Raw genomic sequence first — 25,535 nt, 5'->3', positions numbered from 1 at the left:
GTGCTGGTCTTGTGGTAGCAAGCATGACTTGTCCCTTTGCTAAGCAGGGTCTGCCTTGGTTTGCATATGAATGAGAGGCATGTGTGAGCACTGTAAGATGTTCTCCTTAGGGGATGGAGCTGTTCTGGGAAGAGCATCTGCCTGCAGAAGGCCCTTTCCTCTTTCCAAAACTGACTGCAATTTATCCCTGACCATTTGGGGGCAGGGATCAAAAAGGGGCGATAACACACACAAAGCTAGGAACTGCCGAAGGTTCCCAGTTCCCTCCCTGGCAGCATCTTCAGGTAGGGCTGGGAGAAACCTGCCTGCAACCTTGGAGAAGCTGCTGCCAGTCTGTGTAGACAATACTGAGCTAGATGGACCAATGGTCTGACTCGGTATATGGCAGCTTCCTATGTTCCTAGCTTTCTGTGTGTTATTGCCCCCTTTTTTTATCCCTGCCCCCAAATGATCACAGTAAAATTGCTCTCAATTTTGGACATTGCCAATTTGGACACTGCAGGACCATCAAAGCACAGAATCAGTCGTTCATGTTATTCTGTATTGTCAATTTTATAGGGATGCTCCTATTAAGTTTATTACTCCTCTCTTAAAGAATCATCCTGGCCATACGGATCAATTTTACTTGGATTTTTTGCTGTCAGTTCTTAAATCTGTTACTTCTATAAATGTGGCCAAGTTTTGTTTTGTCGCTTCTAAACTTCGTAGAGCTTGTATTAGCAATTTGCATATTTTGTAAATTATAGATGTATTATTTTAAATGTTAAGCTGGTCTAAGGACCGTAATAAATTTACTTACTACTTACAGCAATGTACTGAGTGCTGGAAGCGTTGCAATGCGATTGCCTCTTTTCCCATCTCTAGGGGTGTAGACCTTGTTGAAAACTCACTGTGAGCATTTGTGCCCCCAAGATGGTACTGACCGGCCCAGCTGTTTCATGGACTACAAGTCTGATTTGCAGATACATTTCTCTCTCTTAAAATATAAATAAATCCTAGAGCTGGTGACCTAGTCCTTATCTATACCAACAAGGAGTTGTGGGATATTTCGGCTGCTCACCCGGTCCAAGCCACCTTGTGGTATTCACGTTACCCAGATCTGTCCACGTGAGCTCAGGTCCCGGAAGGTTTCCTCCACAATTAAATCTGAATCTTTAAGAAGCCACAAAGCTTTCTTGCTGCTGCAGTCGGTTGCCATGAGAACCAAGAACCCTGCAGTTTGATTTCCCTGAGCCTAAAGGATACTCTAAGATACTTGAGCGAGATGTCAAGGGAAAGAAAGGTCTGCAAACCTCCTTGCTGGAGGGGCTGCATTGTCTATAACGGCAGTGCTCTCTCTTAACTTCACAGCAAAAGATTAACCCCCCCCAAAAAACCCCCCAAAACCCCAGAGATGTCCATCCTGGTAAGCTGCGATGCGTTTGATCAGCAGTCACAAACGGCCAGTGTTAGCACCGCTTGTGTGCTCACAAAATGAGCTCTCGCTGGAGACCACCTCCTCTTTCTGCGCTGGTGACTGAACAGCAAACCCCAGCTCGTTTCTCAGTATGACTGATGGTATTGCCCACCGGCAGTCACGCATCCCAGTTTAAAGAGGCTCATTTGTCAGGCTGCTGTGTGTTAAACTTCGCCCCTCGGAGACAGGTTCTGATATAATGGCCTTTTCTCTAGAGGGCCGAGGGATGCATTCCAAAGGTGATTCAGTCTCTCTTTTTTTTTTCCAGGTGCAAAATTAGCATTTCCCATATCTTCCAATATCTATATTCTGGGGGAAGACTGTTGTGGAACTGACTGTAAATGGAGAAAGTGGGGAAAGGACCCAGGTTTATGGGGTGGGACTGAAACTAATTTGTGGGGGATCTGAAGCGCAGCGGGGAAATGACTTGATTATCAAGCTAGAGGTTGCCAGTTCGAATCCCCGCTGGTATTTTTCCCAGACTATGGGAAACGCCTATACTGGGCAGCAACGATATAGGAAGATGCTGAAAGGCATCATCTCAGACTGTGCGGGAGGAGGCAATGGTCAACCCCTCCTGTATTCTATCAAAGACAACCACAGGGCTCTGTGGGTTCCAGGAGTCGACACCAACTCGACGGCACACTTTAGATTTACCTGAAGCAAAACTCTTGCCTGTTGAATTTGCTTAACCACCACCAGTTATGGTTCTTGTTGAATTTTCTGAGGTTTTAAGAGGAAAAAGAGATGGGCGTTTTGGATTTGGCAAGTAACCTATTGTCTTAAAACTCAGTAACAAAACTTGAGATTCAGCGTGTGAAACTATCCTTCAAAGCAAACATGTGAAAATTTCCACAGCTTGAATGTTGAAGTCCGAGCGCATCTGCGACATTCAGTTTAGCTTTAACAATAGGCTCTAAATGGCCTTGGAGCACGTTTACTGGAAGTGCATTTGGGGTGTGTGTGTGTGTATGTGTGTGTGACATATGGTGAGATTGGAGGTCACAAGAATCAAAATAGGGTTGTGTTTTTTGTGAGGTGGAGAGATGAAGGCACGGTTGAGCAAAGGAGATGCAAGGGCATAGAGTTTGAGAAACTTCTTTCTACTGTATTCAGGCCCTTTTCATTAAAATTGGAAGTGCAAAATTCTTACAAAAGTTGAATGCTCAAGGAAAAAGTGTGAAGCACTTGGTAAACTCAAAAGAGCCCCATACAAAATATGACTTGTATCATCTGTCATTGAATTGTAGATTCTTTAAAGCTGGAAGGTTCCTGGAGGTATTGAATCTAGTCCAAAGTCCTGCTCAGTACAGGGATCTGGTACAGTTTCCTTAACAGACGGCTGTCCAGCTTCTGTATGAAAACCTCTAGCAAAGGAGAGCTCACAACTGCATGAGGCAGGCTGTTCCACTGTCACTTAGGAAATCCACCCTGATGTCTAGCCTGAATCTGCTTCCTTGTCATTCCGACCCCTGGCTTCTAGTCCATCTCTCAGGAGCCACAGAGAACTAGTCTGCTCTTTACTTACTATTTCTTTCTTTCTTTGATCAGCAAAGGTCTGCTCTTTCTCTCTTGTGTTTCTCTTGCCCTTCAGATATTTCAAGAGGGCTCTTTATATCCGCCTTAGTCTTCTCTTTTCCCAGGCTAAGCATACCTCGCTCCTTCCACCATTCCTCATAGGACTTGGTTTCCCCAAAGAGTTTGGCCTTCAGAGCTGAGTTTAGCTCCAGGTAATTCTGCTAATTTTCCATACTGGGAGAGAGTGAATTTTCCAGTCACACCCAACGGGGATCCATGGCTGTTCTGCCCATTCCAACAGAGCCCTATTAATAATGTTATTAATCCTGGCATCTCCAAGAGAGGGCTGAGAGAGATTTCTGCCTGCAACCTTGGAGAAGCCGCTGCCAGTCTGTGCAGACAATACTGAGCAAGTTGTTCCGATGGTCTGACTCAGTATATGGCAGCTTCCAATATTGATAATATTGATAATCACCTCATCCCTCAGTGTGCTACTGCTCAGAGCAGCTTACAACATTAATAAAATATACAATATAGGATAAAAACTTAACAAGGTTAAAAGACCAGGTTAAAGCCACCATTAAAATAGCAAGTTTTAAATTTTGAAATTTAAAAGTGATCAGTGCAAAGCTAAACACTAAGAAACCTACCAGGTGAAAGCAGAGGACAAGAGATTAAAAGGCCTCTCTCAAAGATGTGAGGCAGGAGTGTGGATTGCATACGCTCCCTGCCCCCATCCCCTATAGCAACCACCTCTGTGAGCCCTTAAAATGTGTGTTACTTAATTTTATCTTGGCACACGGGGGATTTCATTGCAGCATGCTTTCTGGGATTTAATGGAGCAGAGAGTTCAACTCCACCGGTGGTCCAAAACATCTTTTTCTCTCCCGTAACACTGTGTGCTCTCTCTTCTTCCAGCCGATCCCGACGGTCAGCTGTGCCCGATGGACTATCCCCATGACGAGCCGCCTTCTACCTGTCCGGATGAGTTTGATGACTTTGTCACATTTGAGGTGAGTCCCGAGCATGCCCGAAGGAACCTGTGACTAGATCAACCTTCTTCATTGTAAGACCCGGGAGTCAGCGGCGTCTCCGATCCACCCTCACTGCAGCTCACTGACGAATCGTTCATTGGGACCGTGCAAAGCTTCGGCCAAAGCTGAATATTCTGCACGGTTCTCCTAGCACATGCAGAGATGACCATTTGCCTCTCCCTTGAGGGAGACGGAGCCCACTTGAGCCCCTCCATCTTGGGAAGCATGTGCAGTGTGCTTGAAGCATAGCCCTAGCCTGTGCTTATTGCTCTTGAGAGGGCTCTGCCTCTCTTAAAGGGCTCTCCCAGCACTGAGAACTGCACAGAACTGTGCAGAGGTGAGCACAGTGAGAAACAGCTCTCACACTGAAAGGTTTTCTTTAGGGTCCCCTCCCCCCCAAAAAAGTGGTGCCCGCTTCCAAAACCGTGAAGGTTATTGAGCGAGAGAAACTTCTGTTGACTCCAAACGGTCTAATTTGTGGATTTTTTTTTAAAAAATACATTTATATCCTGTTTTTCTTCCAAGGAGCTCAGAAGTTATTTTTATCCTCACAAGAACCCTGTGAGGTAGGTTAGACTGAGAGATACATGACTGGCCCAGAGTTACCCAGTGAGTTTCATGGTTGAATGGGGATTCGAACTCTGCTCTGTTTGGTCCTAGTCCAACACTCTAACCACTACGCTATGCCGGCTCTTGTATGGGTTCTACTGAAGACGTCCCAACAGTTGGTCTTCCTAGAGTAATTAATTTATCTGAACATGTGGTGTGGTTCTCTCCCTTGGGTGCTGGGAGCTGTGCATCCTAATTGAGTCCATCCACCTTGCTGCTGGCCGTCCTCTTCTTCTCTTTCAACTTTCCCCAGCATTATGGACTTCTCAAGGTCGCTGGGTCTTTGCATAATGTGTCCAAAAGTATGATAGTTTGAGCTTGGTCATTTGTGTCTCGAATGAAAATTCTGGATTGATTTGTTCTCCTGGCTGTCCCATGGGATCCTCAAGTAACAGCAGGAGAGAGGGCATGCCCTCAATTCCTGCCTGTGGGCTTCCCCAGAGGCATCTGGTGGGCCCCTGTGTGAAACAGGGTGCTGGACTAGATGGGCCACCTTGGGCCTGATCCAGCAGGGCTGTTCTTCTGTCTTCTCCAGCACCAAAGTTCAAAAGTCGCATCTATTGAGTGTCATGGGGAAAACCATTGTCCGAACACTTCTAATCTTAGGCCTCTGTTTAATATCTGCACCTGCAGCACCTTTCCAAATACCACAGACAAGGAATAAAACTTTGGTTCATTTCTCCATCTTTGATTTTCCTCCTACACAGGCAAGTGAAAGCATGGGAGGCCTATGCTATTGACTGAGTTATGTAGATGGGCACATAGCATGCTGGTGCGTCTTCACCTGCTTTTCGCTTATCTGCACGCTGTGTCTCTCTGTGTTTTCATGTATTGTTGGGCACTTTGGTTCTGTAAGATAAAAGCAGGATAATATATGTTTTAAAAAACACCTTTCCTCTAATATTTTCAGACCCAGGATTCACCAAGGAATCTCTGCCTCTGTGCAGTTGTGGTGCATGACAAGTATAGTCAGAGCGCCTTGTGCTGCAATTCCAGAATACATATTGTAGGAAGGAAGCCTTGGGTTTGTGGCTCCCAGACTGGGTAGGATTTCCTAGAGTTAATGGCAGTGCCAGCACTTTGAACGAAGGTCTGAAACATATAGTGCAATGAAGCAGAAGAAGAAACAGTGCCACTGCAGGCAAAGGGACCATACTCGTGAATGCATCCCTATTTAAAGAAAAATCCCCTTTGCAAGCAGAAAGCTAGTACAGCGAGGAGATAGCACAGAACTCTAAGATTGTTCTTCCTGATGTGCTACTTGAAGAGAGAACATGGTTTTTGTTCGTAAAAGAGAGATGCATTCTAAGATGGTATCGCCCACTTCCAGTTGACTAAATCACCATGTTCTGTTTTTGTTTTGTTTTTAATTTATATCCCGCTCTTCCTCCGAGGCGCTCAGAGTGGTGTACATGGTTCTGTTCATCCTCACAACAACCCTGTGAAGTAGGTTAGGTTGAGAGATACATGACTGGCCCAGAGTCACCCAGTTAGTTTCATGGTTGAATGGGGGTTTGAACTTGGGTCTTCCTGGTTCTAGTTCAACACTCTGACTATTACACTGTGCCTTATATAAACCAGTCCTAAACTCCTAGGGCTGTTGAAAGCCAAGGCAAATTCAAAATTTGCCAGAATGTCTTGGCAAATTTTTGAGTCAAATTGCAACCCACCATACAGGAGGTACTCAGGAGGGAAGGCTTGTGTGGTGGGAATTATGCAGTTTAATAGATTCCACAAAACACACCATTTCTCCCCTGCCCTACGTTGGAAGAGGTCGTCTCAGCCGTTTGGCAGGTATGTGAATGGAAAATGACACTTCCTCCTAATCCAACGCATTGCCACAAACCCGCTTGTTCAACATTACAACATGGTTTCCATAGTAACCAAGTAGGGATTGCTTTGCAAGCAAAATTTTAAAACAGGTCTTGCTTTATTTGCCTTCAACACTCATGAAGGTGGCTGTTTTGCTCTCTAATTTTCTCCTGTCTTAGAAGAAACCTCATAATGGGACCTTTTTTCTTTTTAATTTGTAAAGGTAGAGTGTGCCATCGAGTCAATGTCAACTCCTGGTGACTACAGAGCTCTGTGCTTGTCTTTGGCAGAATACAGGAGGGGTTGACCATGGCCTCCTCCCACGCAGTGTGAGATGATGCCTTTCAGCATCTTTCACTGCTGCCCGATACAGGTGTTTCCCATAGTCTGGGAAACATACCAGCGGGGATTCGAACCAGCAACCTCTGGCTCGATAATCAAGTCACTTCCCCGCTGCGTTTTGTACACTGCCCCAGACTTTCATCTCTGGGCGGTGAACAAATAACATGAAACAAATTAAAACCTACACAAAGCTTAAAACAATTTAAAAGTCAAAAACAGATTAAAAGCTACAAATTAAAAAAGCTGAAAATGCATGAGGTGAAGAGGTGGGTTTTCAAATGCTTCTTTAAAATTGACTCCAGTACGGTGTTCTCGCTCTTATCTCTCCCACTTTGTGCATTAAGACTGGGTTTTGCCCCATATGTCCACGGGGAGAATTAAGGCTATTGGCCTTTCTTGATGACCCAAACACTTCCTTTCATGCTGGTAACATGATCAGGGACTTGGAAGCCTGAGCTCAGATGCTGGTTGCTACCGTGATGTAGCTGGTTGCTAAGGGAGGACGAGGCTCGGCTCTGGTTTCTTGGTGTCTCCCTCTTGTTCACTTTTCCAGCAAAGAATGCCGGCCTCTGCGTGTACAGAGTGAAATCTAGGCCGGGAAATCTAGGACCAACAAACAGAAGTACTTTTTCACACAACACATAATCAACTTGTGGAATTCTCTGCCACAAGATGTGGTGACAGCCAACAACCTGGATGGCTTTAAGAAGGGTTTGGATAACTTCATGGAGGAGAGGTCTATCAATGGCTACTAGTCGGAGGGCTACAGGCCACCTCCAGCCTCCAAGGCAGGATGCCTCTGAGTACCAGTTGCAGGGGAGCAACAGCAGGAGAGAGGGCATGTCCTCAACTCCTGCCTGTGGCTTCCAGCGGCATCTGGTGGGCCACTGTGCAAAACAGGATGCTGGACTAGATCAGCCTTGGGCCTGATCCAGCAGGGCTGTTCTTATGAGTAGGACTAAACACAAAATCAACAGCGATAGAAGCTCGGCCCGATTCAATCAGCAAAATATTTCAAACCAGAGCAAAATTATGTAATAGATGAACAGTATTTATTCCAATAGACTCAATGTCAAAGCAATAAAATAAACTCTCTTGTGTGTGTGCAAAAATTGCTGTTCAACATAGAATACACAGTATTCTGTGTGCAAAACTGCCCTGAGCCATTTTTGGAAGAGTGATATAGAAATTGAATGAATATGAATATGGGATGTGGAGATGACAGCAGAGGAGTAAATTATGGCAAAATGATATGTTGTACCTAATCCAGAAACTGCCTTTGTACGTTGTCCGGAAACTGCAGTTGGTCCAGAATGCGGCGGCCAGGTTGGTCTCTGGGTCATCTAGGAGAGACCATATCACTCCCGTGTTGAAGGAATTGCACTGCCTGCCAATAACGTTTTTGGGCAAAATACAAGGTGCTGGTCATTACCTATAAAGCCCTACACAGCTTAGGCCCTGGGTATTTAAGAGAACGTTTTCTTCGCCATGAGCCCCACCGCCTGTTAAGATCATCTGGAGAGGTTCGTCTGCAGTTGCCGCCAACTCATTTGGTGGCTACTCAGGAATGGGCCTTTTCTGTTGCTGCCCCTGGACTTTGGAATGCGCTCCCTGTTGAAATAAGAGTCTCCCCATCTCTGGCAACTTTTAAAAACACACCTATTCACCCAGGTTTTAAATTAGATTTATGATTTTAATTTTTAATGTTGGTTTTAAATGATTTTAATGTTTAAATGATTTCTAATTGTAAACCGGCCAAAGTCTCAAGTTTTGAGCAGTATAAAAATAGATTAAATAAATGATAATAAATAAATGTTAGCAGATTCTCCTCACTATAGCATCCATTTTCCTCCAAGTCTATATAGTGGGGAGAGTCTGTTGATATACCATTTTGCCAGTCTGAGATTTTTTTGCAAGGAGTGACATTTGGCCCATTCACACAATAGGTTCAACACTCGTACAGTGAGTGCACATAGGTGCAGTCATTCACATGTTATGCTGAACGCATACAGAAGTACACTTCCTAACTCTACCCTGCATTTGAAGGGTCTGTACCCAGGTTCACTTTTAAAAGGAACACTGGTACGGTCATTCACACAAACACATGTACAGGTGCACAGACATATGTACACTCGTACAGCATAACGTCTGAATTGGGCTAGTGTGGGACCCTCAAGTAGAGGAGGTCTACAAGTCTGTAGACTCCTATTCAATGTATTTAATGAAGACCAGGAGAGGTCCAAATGTGTTTAGCCTAAAGTTTATTATTGGCAAACAATTTACTTGTGGCTTTGGCTGAAACATTCTTCTCTCTGTCAGTTTCCAGGTTCCCTGTTTACATTGCATATTGGATGTTGTGTATTCAATGTGTTTGAACATTTGCAAATTTGAGAGTTTATTTTATTGCTTTTTGACACTTTCAGATTATTGAAATAAATACCACTGCTCATGCATTATATGATTGGGCCTGGCTTGAAGTATTTTTCTTACGGCGTAGGGTATGCCAAGTATCAAACCATTTCCCCTGAGGACGTGTCCTTGGGCTGGGGGTTTAAAAGGAGAGTGCAGACTTGTGTGAACCCCCTGTAAGGCTGTATGGTCCCCCGTGTCCAAACTGCGATTTCACCCTGATCATTTGGGGGTAGGGATCAAGAAGGGACAAGAACACAGAGGAAGTTATTTGTTACAATCGCAGAAATAGAAAAAATCACAATACAAAGATCTACAAATTGAAATTGAAAGGCTGTGGCAGAAGAAGACCCAAATAATCCCAGTGGTAATTGGCGCCCTGGGTGCAATTCCAAAAGACCTTGAAGAGCACCTCAACACCATAGGGGCCACAGAAATCACCATCAGCCAATTACAAAAAGCAGCTTTACTGGGGACAGCCTATATTCCACGATGATATCTATAACAGCAACAATATTGATAATAAAATCCATCCATCCCAGGTCCTTGGGAAGGACTCGATGTCTGGATTGACAAACCAGTCAATAACACCTGTCTGTGTAAACAAGAAATAATAATAATAATGCCATTGCAAATTTGGCCACTGCAGACCCAGTGACCAGGGCCTTTAAAATAGTGCTGAAAGTCTTGTACTGCAGTGCTATGCCCTCTTTCCCATCTCTAGGGGTCTTGTCAAATGTGTCCCTGAAATATCACAGGAGGAAATTCCTCAAAGGAAGTGAGAAAACGGCACAGCTGGTGTCGTTGGGAAGAAACCTTCCTTTAGGTCAGTTCTCAAGTACTAATGGGTGGGAGCAAAAGATGGCTTTCTTGTCTTGAGTCATTCACATCTCGAGGTAGTGCATCTTGTTTGCAAAAACACAGTGCTGAGAAGTCTGCATTCATAGGCAACTTGGCTCAGCCACAAACAAGCGAGCTCTACTTTTTTTTTTTTAAGTACCCCCCCTGCTGCCCACTGCACCAAATCTGTAACAGTGATAATGCTTTTCCACCTTGCACAGTAGCTGTAAAGCTTATGGAGGTTACATGGGGCTCTGCGCACATGTGCAGCTCCCTTTTCAAGGTTTGTACTCATTCCTCTTGCATCTTGGCCATGTGGCCAAAATCACGTGGGCAAATATGGGGTGGTGGAAGCCGTTTGAGGTGTGAAGGATTTTTGATCTGGGACGTACTGGCAAACAGCAAGTTCTAGAAAACAGGACTGTTAAGCAACCTGGCGTTGGGACAGGGATAGATGGGGACATCCCTCTGCAACTAATACATGGGACCCCCAAATACCAACAAGACTGGGGCATCTTTTGGTGGAGCAACACCTTTTTAACTGGGGCATGTTCACCCCTCTCTCCAGCAGCCCCTTGGAGTGAAGGAGATAATGAAGAAAATAGGGAGGGGGTGGAGCTGGGGCCCCTGGGTTCTTTGAACCCATTAGCTCAATTATAGCTACACCCCTGCTCATCATTTTAAATGCCTCTTCCCCTTTATCCTGCTTCCGCAGTAGCCTTGACTGAAGAATAAGCTTATGAAAAATCCTAGTCTCCGTGCTGGCAATGCTGCCCTCTGCTGCCCGTTGAGTACAATACACTGGGATTCAGGAGAACTTGAGATGTAGCTGTAAAAAGGCCCTAGTCTATAGCAATAAGAAAGTCTTGGCTGCCTTGATGTATAGTAAGAACTAACTTTGGATCAGGCTCTGAAGAAACTCGCGACGAGTGTAGAGTGAAGGCAGCTTGGCGGATTTTCTCTCAAGCAGGCAGAAGGGGAGGTTTGTGTGGGGTCGGTTGTGGCAAGTTGGAAAGGGATGGGAGGGGGGGCAGGTAAGAAAGGCAGGATCCTGTAGAGATCACTTTTGATCTATTCTCATGAGCATCCTTAGGCCAACCTGCAGTCCTGGCAACCGTGTAGTTGAGCGAAGGTTTTATTGGTCCTTGTGAGTAACTGGAGCTTCTGAATGCATCCGTTACAGAAACCGATAGAAGGGTTATTCTGGATTAACACAGTGCAGGCATGCTTAAATGTGGAGAGCTGGCCTTCTGGTAGCGAGCACGAATAGTCCTCTTTGCTAAGCAGGGTCCACCCTGGTTTGCATTGGAATGGGAGACTAGATGTGTGAGCACTGCAAGATATTCCGCTTAGGGGATGGGTCTGCTTTCCGTGAAGAGCGCCTGCTTGCATGCAGAAGGTCCCAAGTTCCCTCCCTAGCAGCATCTCCAAGACAGGGCTGAGAGAGACTCCTGCATGCAACCTGGGAGAAGCCGCTGTCAGTCTGTGCAGACAATACTGAGCTAGATGGACCAACGGTCGGACTCAGAAGGCAGCTTCCTATATGCCTTTGTGTATCGGCAATAGAGAGCTGGAAGGAATTGCAACTAGTCAAATCAGCACAGGACTTCCAGAATAATTCTGTGGAGGATGAAGGGAAGGTGTTAGTAGGGGAAGAGACAGAATGGAGTCCAAGCCTCCAATACAATGTGATTATAGGTCTGTCAACAGCCACCAGCTACAATAGCTAAGTGGAGCTTCCATTGTCAGGAGCAGAGTACCGGATACTAGGGATACACAACAGGGAACAGCCATCACTTTCAGGCCAAGTTGGTTAGCTTCAGACAGCATAGAGCTGTCCGCTATTGGAAACAGGTTGCTGGACTTGGATGGACCTGGCTGGGTAAACTTGGCATGATTATTACTTTGCAGGTAGGTTTAGGTGTATTGACCAAGTGGGTAGGTCAGTGTCCCATACTGGAGTCAGTTTTTAAGAAAGGAAAATAAGTGTGTGGAACAGGTTAGCAGGTTTAAGGATTCGCAGGGGACAGGCAGGGCTTTGTTGTTAAGCTTCTAGGCTGAGTAGTGCTATCAATGTGCACAGTGATCAGGCCCCTGCCCCAAGAAGGTTACAATCAAAAGGTTGCCACAAGGAAAGACAGTGGAAGTGGTGCTACAGTTGCATGCATTTAGGTGTCCATGCCAGGGTCCAGCAAGGAGGCTGAAAGCAGAGCTCAAAGGAGGAGCTGCTGGCTCCAAATGGGTTTTTATTGCACCAACTTGGAGCCTCAAAAGAAACACCCATTTGTATTTTTTTCTTATATCACAAGACTGAATTTACGCACAATTCGTTTGTGTCGATGGACCAAGGGCCTGACTCCGTGGAAGGCAGCTTGCTGTGTTCTTAAGGCCTTCCCCACCCCATCACCAGCCAATATTAACTGCGAGTTAATAAGTTAGGAAGGTGTTCCCTCTTCTAATGAAAGCCTTTAATTTTTGCAGTCTCTCTCTCTCTCTTTCCTTTTCCTCTTACAACGGTAGGAGAGCCTTGCGTTTAGCTACAGACGCGTGTGCTATCCTGGCAGGGAAATGGGGGTGGTGGGATTATCTCACACTGTTATCTGCAGAGTTCAAGAACAAAAGGAACTCTGTTAGGAGACCTGGGGTTAGTTTGCCCAGTTATGCTTCCTGATCCTTATTTTCCTCCTCCTCCTCCCCACCCCTCCAGTTGAAGGCGGGGAGATTTTTTTTCTTCCTCCCTCTCTCTTCCTAACAGAGCGTGTCCAGTGGTTGACTCTCCCTTTCTGAGCACAAACTGTGCCTTCAGGTAAACGATTATCCGCTAGCATAAATCAGCCAGTGTTGAACGGGGAGTTTACAGAAATCCAGATCTGGATCTCTTAACCTGACTGGTATCGACACTTCATCTCCAGCAAGTTTGGTCTGAGTTTGGAAGGAGTGTCTCTCTCTCTCTCTCTCTCTCTCTCTCTCTCTCTCTCTCTCTCTCTGCCACTTCGGTAACATTGGAAAAGGTAGGAATCCTGACTTGGGAATCCTTTCCCCTTGAGTCTGTTAAATGCATAGCGTTCTCCATCGGTGGTGTTCTAAAGGTGTGTCTAAATCCAGGGTGGATTGGGATCTTAATTGCTACAGAGGGCTTGTAGGAAGAAATGAAGGTAGGCGTTCTGCTCCACCGTGAGACACGGAAACCGGTTTTGTGGGAAACCGGATTCGGCACAAGCCCTGGGCAGAAATCACTTGTTCAGGTGTCTGTAGAATTAATATTCCATGAATCCTGTTGAGTTTAGCAATGTTGTTGCTGGCAATCGGTGTGTGGTTTCTTTCTTTTTTAAAAAAGTTGAGCTCAGCAACTGGTGCGGTATTAACAGGCCCGATTGCTCCTTATGGAAATACTTTTAACTTCTGGTTTTTAAAGATGTTTGCTCTGTCAGCATCCTAGGTAGGAAGGTCTCATGATCCTTGACTGGAGACCTGCCTTGATAGCCCGGAATAAACAGGAGAAACGATCAGAATCTCAGGAGTGTACAATAGAAGCTCTGTGGCATGTGACTGTTGGGGAAAGAGATCAAGCCAAAGGTTTGCCAAGGTGACGTTGACAGCAGCACCAGAAGACTCTACAGTCCTTTTCATTCTGTTGACGGGACGCTTGTGGATTTTGTCCACCTTCCCCACCCCACGCCAAATCTTGGAAGGCTAGCTGCTGCTGTTTCTGGAGCCCCCTTTTCTGGGGGGAGGAGTAATTTTATTGGGGGGGTGCATTTTATAGAACCAGTGGTTGTATGGAGGCTTTATGCCATGAAGGGAAGGGGTTGGTATCTGAAGTTCTTGGATGGTCTGAAGGCACTTCTGTTTGCAAGGTGGGGATTTTGCTGATTCCCCCTCCTGTATGCCACTCGGCTCTGAATGGATCCCCAGTTGAGAGCTGATCTTTGGGGCGGGGGGCGGTGAAAATGCCCCCCCTCCCGATTCAAATGGAAGCTCTTTCTGTTTGTAGAGGGACAGATTAAGAGAGAACCATGCCGGTTAAAAACAACACGGCAAATGCATATCCCGTCTGGTGGTCATGTTGGAGTTGGACGAGCAATGATAACACAGACCAAGCCACTGAGCAGACAGAATGCTCTTCTGTCTGCCTCCTTCATTTGGGGGCTGTGCCAAGAGGTGGCACAAACGCATTCCACAGCTGTCTGGGAGCCGCTGGGTTCTTCCCAGCCTTGGGGTGGAGAACCAGCCTTGCAGTAGCGAGCATGACCTGTCCCTTTTTGCTAAGAAGGGTTTGCCTTGGTTTGCATTTGGATGGGTGACAATGAACACTGCCTGCTGCATGAGAATCCCCTTGGAGGGTGGGGCTGTAGCTCAGCGCTTGAGCATCTGCTTTGCATGCAGAAGGTCCCAGGTTCACTCCCTGGCAGCATCTCCAGGTAGGGCTGGGAAAGACACCTGCCTGAAATCATGGAGAGCCGCTGCCAGTCAGAGCAGACTATACTGAGCTAGGTCGACGAATGGACTGACTCGGGATGGGGCGGCTTCCTTTGTCCCTTCTGGTTCAGGAAAAGAGTCAAATCTGAGTCTACCTACTGCCATATTCCTGCAAGAAGGCGCAGGGAGAGGTGAGTTTGCAGAGCCGTTAGGCTAACTCTGAATTGGGGGGGATGTGAACCAGAGATGTAAATCTTTGGTGCTGGAGAAGACTTTTGAGGAGACCATGGACAGCCCGGGAAATGAACACATGGATCACAGAACAAATCAATCCAGAATTTTCACTCGAGGCACAAATGACCAGGCTCAAACTATCCTACTTGGGACACATAATGCAAAACCCCAGCTCCCTTGAGAAGTCCATAATCCTGGGAAAAGTGGAAGGAAAGAGAAGAAGTGGATGACCAGCAGCCAGGTGGGTGGACTTGATGACGACAGCAATGAATGCACCACTGAGAGACCTTCAAGGCCAAGTTGAAGACAGATCATCCTGGAGAGAATCCATCTACGTGGTTGCTAAAAGTCAACACCAACTTGACAGCACTTAATCAAACAAACAAACAAACCAGAGACTGGAAATGGGCAAAATCTGAAGCTTTCTGGTGACAGCAGTGGCTGAAAGGGAGAAGTTGCATCTTGGCTTCTTCTGCTTGCACCTCCTCAAACCTAATAGATGCTGGTTTTGGCATCTGAACTGCCATGTTTGTTTTGTTGTTGTAAACTGCCTAGAGACTTCAGTAGTGGGCAGTATACAAATATGTTAAATAAATAAAAAATAACTTGAATGGAATCTGCAGTGCAGTTGGGATGGGCATCCTTGATCGCTGGGTCACTCCCCAGCAGGGACCTGGAACGTGGCATTCTGGCAATGTCGGAAGCCTGTATGAAAACAGTTTTGCAGCTGAGCAGATGATGAATGGTGTTGTTAAATGGGAGCGTCTTGGGGCAGGGACCTGGTGGTCTGTGGGCATGTTGTTACATCATATAATTCCGCGGGTGCCTGTACCAATAATTGACAGAAAGTTGTGTGAGCTTGCATCCAGAAGCCAGCGCCATTTCCTTTCTCCATCAGGGTTTCTTCTCAACCTTGAGTCCTGACATGGGGAAAATATCCCACTCTGTTTTTCCTTCATCAGTCCACAGGCAGTGTTGGACTACAACTCCCATCATCCCTATGGGGATGGTATAGAAATGAAACACTTAGGAACATGGGAAGCTGCCATATACTGAGTCAGACCCTCGGTCTGTCTAGTTCAGTATTGTCTACACAAACTGGCAGCGGCTTCTCCAAGCTTGCAGGCAGGCGTCTCTCTCAACCCTATCTTGGAGATGCTGCCAGGAACCTTCTGTATGCAAGCAGGTGGGTGCTCTTCCCAGAGTGGTCCCGGTCTAAAGAATACCTTACAGCGCTCACATGTAGTCTCCCATTCAACTGCAAACCAGGGTGGACGAAAACATACACAATTACCATAACTGCAAAACTTTTACAAAGCATCCAACGATCTGTGTGTGATCTTATTGCCTGTCTTAAAGAAGGATGACCAACTTTTCTTCTAAAAACAAACCTCTGGTCAGTATCAAGCGGTACAGCTGTTGGCCCCCGGAAAGCCACAGAAACCCATGGTCCCGGGCATTCTCCCCCCACCCCGCTCTGGTTCAATGGTGGCTATGCCACTGGTGGGTCCTATGGGTGGGGACTCCTTATTTATTTATCTATTCAATTTCGCTTCCGCCCTTCCAAAAATGACTCAGGGCAGTTTACATAGAGAAATAATAAATCAATAAGATGGCTCCCTGTCCCCGAAGGGCTCACAGTCTAAAAAGAAACACAAGACAGACACCAGCAACAGTCACTGGAGGTCCTGTGCCGGGGGTGGATATAGGGCCAGTTACCTTCCCCCTGCTAAGTAGAGAAGCATTGTGTCAAAAGCTGCCTCTTTGCCCAGTTAGCAGGGGTTAACTACCACAACTGCAACACTCTTGGTGAATGGGCGTTCCTCTTGGACTTGTGACACCTCCTGGGACCCGTCCCCATGGGCTCTGGGACTTCAGGGGTCCTCGGCTGGGGGGCGGCTTGGCCACCCCTGACGGTCATCCCACGACTGTCTCTGCTGAACAGGTTTTACAGGGCGTGGTGCGCTGCCTTTCGGCTGTCTGTAAACCTTCACTTTGCTTTCCGGATTGCAAATGGTCTGTAGCCTTTGGAAGTCCCCGTTTTGCCACCCGCATCCCTGCTCTACCCCCCCCCCCCGATCAAAAGGGATATTTGTCCAGCCGTGTGACGGGCCGTCGGCAGGATTTATCTGTGGGGGCAAAAATGTGCTGAGGTCAGGCCTCTGTTAGGAGCGGCGAAACAAACTTCCTTCAGAGGAATTCGGCCAAGGGGTTGGAACGGCTGCCCTGGAAACCGGCCGCCCTTTTCTGCGGCTGAAAATGGAGCGGAGGGCAAAGGTGGCCTGTGGGGTGGGCTCCTGCTCTTTTCTGCAGCCGTTCTGGGGCCTCTGCTTTGGGTCAAGCGGTATCCAGGTCAGGAACGAGAGAGCCCCTCTCCCCAGCATCTTGGCTGGGTTTTTTTTTTTTAATATTTAATCTGTGCAATGAGATGGAAAAGCCGGTGCTTGGCAGTGCTGCCATTGCTGCTCCTTTGCGGCAACTCGGGTTGTGGGCTGAAGTGAACCTCTTCAGTGAGTTTCAGGTGGGTGGGTGCAGGTTTTGAATGTCTGTATTTGCATTTGCGGGAGGGGGCCAGAGCTCGGTGGTAGATTGCAGCTCTCAAGGAACTGTAACCCCAAGAGCTGGTCTTGTGGTAGCAAGCATGACTTGTCCCCTTTGCTAAGCAGGGTCCACCCTGGTTTGCAGTTGAAGGGGAGACTCCATGTGTGAGCACTGTCAGATACTCCCCTTAGGGGGTGGGGTCTCTCTGGGAAGAGCATCTGCCCGCTTGCATGCAGAAGGTTTCAAGTCCTCGTCCCCCCCGGCAGCATCTCCAAGACAGGGCTGAGAGAGGCTCCTGCCTGCAGCCTTGGAGAAGCCGCTGCCAGTCTGTGTAGACATTCCTGAGCTAAATGGACCAAGGGTCTGACTCGGTCAAAGGCAGCTTCCTATGTTCCTTGAGAACTAGCAAGGTGTAGTTGGACAAGGATTTGTAGTGCCATATTTACCAGAGGAGAAGACGGCTTTGAATTTAAGATGACCCCCGTAAAAAATAAAGGTTAAATGCAGGTTATGCCTCAATTTATCCAAAAGGTTCTGAGTATAAGCCCTCGCCCCCATTTCTAACATCCAAGAACTAGGAAAAAAACGATCTTGGATTCAGGTAAAGACAGTCCATGAGCCAGCTGGAGTGATCGGCACCCTCTGGGGCGATGAATGCTCTTGGATTTTTGGCAAGCTCTACAGCCCTTGAGCTGGAAAGAGGCGATGGCATTGCAAGACGTTCAGCTTCCCAGCTGTCCCCATACCTTGATTGTCCTCCTGGCCACACGACTTGCAGTGGCCAAGTGTGCAAAGGTGTTTTAAAAGCGTTACAAAGTTTTTTCAACACACACAAGCCACTAACCAACACCCTCCGGGACCCCTTAAGAGCCCCCCTGCTGGACTCTTTCATGGATCTTTAGCATTCCTCCTTCCTCTTCCTCTTCTTCCATCAGTCAATCCATAGCTTTATTTTGGTCACAGACCAGCAATGGCAGGGCCCCTTACTTCCTTTGGGGGGGGGGATAATATCTAGGAGGACCTCTTTTCTTTTTCTTTTTTAAAATGGGTGTTCTTTTCTCACTATAGTTGTGAAAACAAAAACCATGGAAAAAGAAACCTGGAGTCTGGGGGGGGGGGGTGGCAGGCAGGGCAGGTTAGATTCCTCATCACACTGAAGTATGCAAAAATTGGCCGGAAAAGTGGGGGTGGTGGTGAGCAGGAGAGAAGTCAAGTACAGCACAGTACCTTGATTTCCAGCAATGCCCCCCAAATCCCCTGATTTTCAGCAACTTTTTGTGTGGGAGGGTGGGGTGGGGTGGGGGGATGGGGAGCCACAAACTAGTTCCATTCTGCTGGGCGGGGGATGGGGATGTGCACGGAACACAAATCCTCGGTTTTTCCAACGGAACGTTCTGAGCTGGGGCGACCCCGTTCCGAGCTGGGGCGACCCCGTTCCGAGCTGGGGCATTTTGAGTGTTCTAGCCCATGAAGTTGGCACCATTTGAAGGGCGGTCCGTTCCGAGTTTGAAATGGTCAATTTTGAGTTGGAACTTCTTGAGCTCAAAACATTCTTCAGATCCCTATACCTGAAGTCATTTCTAGCCCCACAGGAACTGCAGATATTCGAAAATAGCCCTATTTTACCCCCACAATGATGGAAACTGGGTCTCTATGACCCACCCATGAATAGGTGAAACCGTGAACAGCGAGTCCCTGGGAAACGAGGATCTCTTGTACTGCTGCAAGGGTTAGGAGTTGAATCCAGTAATTGTATCCAGAAGGTTTTGTCACCTTTTGAGTCTTGGATGCTTCCAAGCCTGTTTGAATGGCCAGTGTCCGTGATCGGGGGCACGTACTACAATGCAAGAGGAATAAAGAAAATCTCACAGGGTGTGCCTGAAATGAAATCCCCATGGGGATTTCTAAAGGAATTTGAGTCCATGCATTTTCTTATGCTTTTTCATTCTTCCTGCTTGAATTCAACATGGGATGCTGCAAGTCTAAATAAGGAAGAGGATCACTCCAACTTGGTTACCTGTCACCTTGCCAGTTTCAGCTAGTGGCATGTTTGTAGCCCTTTCCTCCTGCAAGGGCTGTATCCCCCTCTAACCTTTTTCTTCATGCCCGGACTCCTTTTCTGAAGTATACCTCCCTCTTTGACCTTGATAAAAGTGTGGTGTTTGGTTTTCTCACACGTGCAGATTAATAGTCAAGATGTCCTCCAGGAGACCTTTGCTTGGTTCTGAACACTTCTTGAAAGGGTTTAATGCCAGCAGCTCTGGAAATTATCAAATGCAAAGGTTTTTCTTAATCTAAATAGTGGGAAAGAAAAGATTGTGCCGTTGACTCCTGGCGACTGCAGAGTCATGTGCTTCTTGTGGTAGAATACAGGAGGGGTTTACCATTGCCTCCTCCCTCACAGTATGAGATGATGCCTTTTAGCACCCTAACCCTAATAGCCAGTGTGGTATAGTGGTTAGAGTGCTGGACTAGGACCGGGGAGACCCGAATTCAAATCCCCATTCAGCCATGATACTTGCTGGGTGACTCTGGGCCAGTCACTTCTCTCTCAGCCTAACCTACTTCACAGGGTTGTTGTGAGGAGAAACCTAAGTATGTAGTACACCGCTCTGGGCTCCTTGGAGGAAGAGCGGGCTAGAAAATATAAAATAAATAAATACATTGCTGCTGCCCGATATAGGTGTTTCCCAAAGTCTGGGGAACATACCAGCGGGGATTCAAACTAACAACATTTTGCTCCCTAGGCAAGTCACTTCCCCGCTGTGCCGTAAACACTTCATTGAAATGGGACCATTGAACAGGAGCAAGCATGGCTGTATCCCTTAATTCTCTTCCTGTTCTTTTTTTCTTTTTTCTTTTCCTCCACAGGCAAATGAGGTCACGGACAGTGCGTATATGGGTTCTGAGAGCACCTACAGTGAATGTGAAACGTTTACGGATGAGGACACCAGCACGCTGGTCCATCACGAGATGCACGATGATGTAGAGACGGACAGCGCGATCGATTCTACCGTGCACTCGGAGTTCACAGATCCCATTGAGGAGCCGGAGAACGGGTGGGTGGTTCCTCTCTTCTGATGATGCGAGTGCCAAGAAAGGTGGAGGAATTTTATTATTTACTTATTTATCACATTTCTATACCGCCTGGTTGGTGCACCTCTAGGCGGTGTACAAAGTTTAAAAAACACAATAAATGTAAAACAAAAAAAGGGGGGTATAAAAACAATTAAAATGCACAAATCATCTCACAAGAGAACACATTAAATAGTTTTAAATTTTCCAGGTTAAAAGCCTGAGAAATCAGGTGCGTCTTGAGGGTCTTCCTAAAAGCAAACGGTGAAGGAGATGCTCTTATTCTGGAGCATCTCCTGAAGTGAGCATCTCCTGCAGTGAATGAAGTTCATTGATTGTGCAGCTGGGTTGCTTGTCAAACACAATAGGGTTTAGTGGCCCTTCTCTTCTTGCTGGTGGTGGTTGTGGTAAAGTTGTAGCTTGCTTGGAGATGAGGCCTTAGCTCAGTGGGAGAGAATCTGCTTTGCATGCAGAAGGTCCCAGGTTCAGTCCCTGGCAGCATCTCCAGGTGGCCTGGGATAGACTCCTGCCTGAAACTTTGCTGCTGCCCGTCTGTGTAGACCAGGGCTGCTCAACTTAGGCCCCCCAGCTGTTTTTTGACTACAACTCCCATAACCCCCAGCCACATTGGCCAATAGCCAGGGATTATGGGAGTTGTAGGCCAACATGTGCAGGAGGGCCGAAGTTGAGCAGGCCTGATTGTTGAGAATACTGAGCTGGTCAGACTCCATATAAGGTACTGAAAATGTAAATAAAAGGTCCAGCTGTTGGTTGTGCAAAGCCACCAGCAGGGGGAGCAGTCTTTTCTAGCTTGCGCAAATCTCCTACAGTGGGAAAATACGGCTACTTTTTCGTGAAGCACATGCAACGTTTTAGCACTATAATGCAAAGATAAGATCTGAAAGAAGGCATCGGAAATGTGAACGGCACCCTGCTGTCAGTGCAGGGGCTGTGGTGTCACAACCAAGAAGGACGGGAGCACATATAGCAGATCCGTAGTGACACTGTTGTGGGGTTTAATCTTGGAAGTAAGTGCCCTAGTAGCACTGGGAAAAACTCCTGCCCAAAACCTTGGAGAAGCTGCTGCCAGTCAGTGTAGACAATCCTGAGCTAGATGGACCAAGGGTCTGACTCATTATTGGGCCGCTTCCTGTATTTCCACTAACGTACGACTCTACACCTCCAAATGGGCGCCTCTTTAAGGGGCTAGGGAGGTCTCCCAGGTTGAAAACCAGGGTAGAAAGAATGCCACCCTGCAGCTTAAGGAAGTGGGAGAGGATTAGCTTGCTGCTGCTTTCTTTACCGCTGGGCTTGGTGGTTGTGAACTCTCAGTCCGTAATCGGCTTCTGAGCTGAGAGGCCACCGGATCCCTTTTCTCCAAGGAGAGAATTAGCAAGCATGCCGGCCTGTGTCCGTTCTGCCCAGCCTTCTAGGAGTACGACTCAGTGCCTTGGACCCTCCTGCCTGTAGGTACAAGTGCCTTTCCTTGGGGGTATCTGTACTCCGTCGGGGCTGAATGTGGGGCTTGAAGCCTGGAGAGGCTGGCTTCTGGATCTGCTTTTTAGGAAGGACAGAGGACAAGGGCAGCTCAAATGAGCAGAGATTTTAAAATGCCCTTGGAACGCCACGAGGAAGACTCCCTCCTTGCAAGTTTTAACAGCCAATGGGGTGTGATTTCGTATTTATTTTATTTTATTTATTCGATTTCTATACTGCCCTTCCAAAAATGACACAGGGTTTGGGTAGAGAATGAAGTTAGACAATTTGACATAAAATGTGTTTAGATACAACAGCTTCCTGTACGCCTTCTGAGCATTGCCCAGCTGAAATCCTGTGAATTGTCATAAAAGAGGTGATGTTTTCCTTCCTCCAGGAGGCCGCTCTGCTTTTCCTGCAGAGACCAGTACAGGGTGCCCTCTGGACACTTCTCCAGACAGCTGGTTTTACTGCAGGTTTTCTGCGAGGCTTGACTGTGAGTTCAAAGTTGCCCCAAAAAACCAATGCAAAAAGTTGATTTTTTAAAAACCTTGGATATAAATCGGGCGACACTCTTAACGTGCGATGAAAAACCCAAATTGTATGTGAAATGCTCCCTGATAGCTTGCAGGGACTTTGGGGTAAATTTGGCCGATATGTTAATGCACACCCTCCATTCCAGAACGAAAAGCCGGGTGTGAAAAACTTCAGGAGCTTAGTGCAGATCTGTACTGTAGAGATCAAAAATGCCCAAACGGTGCTTCTAGTCTTGTGAGTTGCAACCATCCGGGCATGTCTTAGTGGGAAAGCGCCTGTAGAGCTCTTATTTAGCGAGTTGTTTTAACGGTTAAATTCTTGGTTTATTTTATTCCTGGTGGTTTTTATGCTGTAAACTGCCTAGAGGTTTCGGTAGCGGGTGGTTTTAAGTGCCATCAAGTCGGTGTTGACTCTTAGCGACCACATAGATAGAGTCTCTCCAGGATGATCTGTCTTCAACTTGGCCTTGAAGGTCTCTCAGTGGTGCCTTCATTGCTGTCATAATCAAGTCCATCCACCTTGCTGCTGGTCGTCCTCTTCTCTTTCCTTCCACTTTTCCCAGCATTATGGACTACTCAAAGGACTGGATCTTCACGTAATGTGTCCAAAGTATGATAGTTTGAGTTGGGCCATTTGTGCCTCAAGCAAAAATCCTGGATTGATTAGTTCTGGGTGGGTGGTATACAAATCTATTAAATAAATATTCTTTCTCAATGGATGGCCTGTGCCTTACGTAACAGGCAGAAATTGACAAGAGAAGTGCTTTACCCAAATTGATGGGTAAAGTTCCCCCCTGTTGATTCTGCCGGGTATGTAGTTGTTGGAGATCTTTGGTGGGGTGCTTAGTTGGGGAGAAGGGGGCTGTCGTCGTCGTAGTAGTAGTACTCACCTTTATTGCAGTCACAGACGAGAAAAATCACAATACCAGCAGCTGATAAAAACAGACCACTTACGAAGAAGCCTTTGAAAAAGCAATTTGCTCTTGCAGAGTTCTCCAAGCAGCCAGCCAAAATTTGGCAACATCTCAAGAGATTACATCATTCTGATCAGACAGTTAAAACCTGGAGATAAAAGAGATCCACACGGCCTGGAAAACTGGTTAATGAAAGTGTTGTATAATGAGCACAAATATTCCTATAGAAGTTGCCGGATAATAAAACATGAGCCGTCATTTTGAAGGCGCCCACACCACATGGGCAAAGACGGTCTCCATAAGAAATGTTCTTAAATTTTCCTTCCAAAATGGCTGTGGGTAGCAGTATGTTAAAACGAGCTCATGTTAAAGCTCTTCAGTATTTCGACACCGTGATCTGGGTTAAATACCTGGCTGGCCGAAGTCTGAAAGATTGATTACCCAAACAGACATCTCTAGATGTCATATGCTCAGTTTGCATTCCCCTGTCTACATGGTCATCAGAGAACCCCGGCTAACTGAGCAAAGCGACACCTTTTAAAGTGGTGATACTCTTATATTTAACAGGGGGGAGAGCAACTGGCCCTGTGCATCCCCAGCACAGCATCCCTTCAGTGGCTGTTGCTGGTGTCTATCTTATGTTTCTTTTTTAGATTGTGAGCCCTTTGGAGACAGGGAGCCATCTTATTAATGTATTATTCATTTTTCTATGTAAACCGCTTTGAGAATTTTGTTGAAGAGCGGTATAGAAATATTCGTAGTAAGTAACAGAAGTTCTGTTCCTTCAGCTGCTGCATATGTCTGTGGTGGAGTAGCTAGTGTTGAATCTGTGTAGTTTAGCTCGGTTCCCTGTGCTTTGATTGATTGATTGATTGATTGATTGATTGTTAAATTTATACTCCGCCTTTCATTAAGAAAATCCCAAGGCGGCTCACAAAATTTAAAAACGAGGTTATAAAAAAGACAGATTAAAACATTGAGCTGAAAAATATATAAACAAATCTGATTTTTTAAAAAACAGTACAAAATACAAGAAGCAGCAGTGGAGACAATCGTATAAAAGCCATGATTCGACATGCTTTCTAAAAACTGTGATGGAGACTGAGGAGCAGATACCCACCGGAAGAGCATTCCCTGTGCATGCTTTGTTCAGCCTGTGCTTTACCCTGAGGCTTGTGCCTGCACAGTTAAAGATTGCCAGTTTGTCCTCATGGTGGCAGTGGGTTGGGCGCGGGGTGGCGGCAGGAGGCAAGACAAAAAACATGCAACATAGTCAGGCCCCCTTCCGGACCACTGGGCCCCAGTAATTTGTACTGGCTTTCCCCCACCCCCACCCCACACTCTTGTCAGCCCTGCCTGAGGGCTCCTTCATCCCAAGGGATGGGTCTGGCTTGGAAGGTCTGGTCATGTGACTGGCCTTTCTCTGACCTTGACTGGGCTTGGTTGTCTTGAGATGGGCTTCCACACCCCTCTCTTTCCAGGACGTGCCGGCCGGGTTTCCATATCTCAGTTCTTTCCTCCAGTATTTCCTTCCCCTTCTGACCCTGATCTTCTCACCCCGTCCTTCCTTCTGCCCCACAACGCTTGCTGACTGCTGGAAGGTCTTCAAATGGCTCCCTACTCATGCCATCCTGTTAGCCTTTAACGAGGGAAGGCTTGTTGCTAAAATCTTATGTCTTTGTGGCGCTCTGTCAGCATAGCTGGTTGGATTTTTTAAAGTTGTCACATTCAGCCTTCCTAACATTTAAAAAACAACAACAAAAAAACCTTAAATGTGGCAAATCCCATTATACGTGGATTCGCTATCCACGGATTCACGTGTCCACGGTCAGGAAAAAGACACCCGACCTCAGCATACACGGGGGAGGGGGGAACATAAAACACGCCGACCTTGTGTATCCGTGGTCGGAGGTGGCCAGAAATGAATGCGGAGGTCACTTCTGGCTGCCACTTTGTTTCTCGGAGTCACAAATGGCTCCTGTGGTGTGTGTTTTCTAAAACCCAAAACGGTGTGTGTGGCTGATTTTCAGGCATTCTGGGGGCACAGCATGATTCTGAGAGAGCAGCAAAGCATGGTGGGGAACTTCCCCCAAGTATCCCCCCAACTTTTGCCAAAAAATAGGCTTTTTTATTTATTTTCCCAGTGACCGGGAACCTAACCCCGAATTCCCTGTTCACCCAATGCCTCGATACTTGCAGTTTTCCATATCCGCTGTACAACTGTGAAACGGAGCCCCCGTGAATATCGGGGTCCTCCTGTAAAAGGTCTGGGTCATTACCCCAAGTCCCACAAAGGTTAAAATCTGTCCCGAGTTACTTA

The 25,535-nt window shown here is 46.8% G+C and overlaps 1 protein-coding gene across 2 annotated transcripts in view; it reads left to right on the top strand.

The window, feature by feature from the left end:
* RAB11FIP3 (RAB11 family interacting protein 3) overlaps window positions 1–25,535 on the top strand; it is a 94,898-nt gene that overhangs the window by 40,719 nt on the left and 28,644 nt on the right. For both annotated transcript variants that reach the window (XM_053276702.1, XM_053276701.1), the window contains exons 3-4: window positions 3,893–3,987; window positions 20,086–20,273. In XM_053276702.1, the coding sequence (XP_053132677.1) occupies window positions 3,893–3,987; window positions 20,086–20,273 (283 nt within the window). The remainder of the gene's footprint in view (window positions 1–3,892; window positions 3,988–20,085; window positions 20,274–25,535) is intronic.

Source organism: Hemicordylus capensis, chromosome 13, assembly GCF_027244095.1.
Source record: "Hemicordylus capensis ecotype Gifberg chromosome 13, rHemCap1.1.pri, whole genome shotgun sequence".
Taxonomy (NCBI): Eukaryota; Metazoa; Chordata; class Lepidosauria; order Squamata; family Cordylidae; genus Hemicordylus; species Hemicordylus capensis.
Note: the sequence above shows the minus strand (reverse complement) of the source record. Positions and strands in the feature narration are given on the sequence as shown.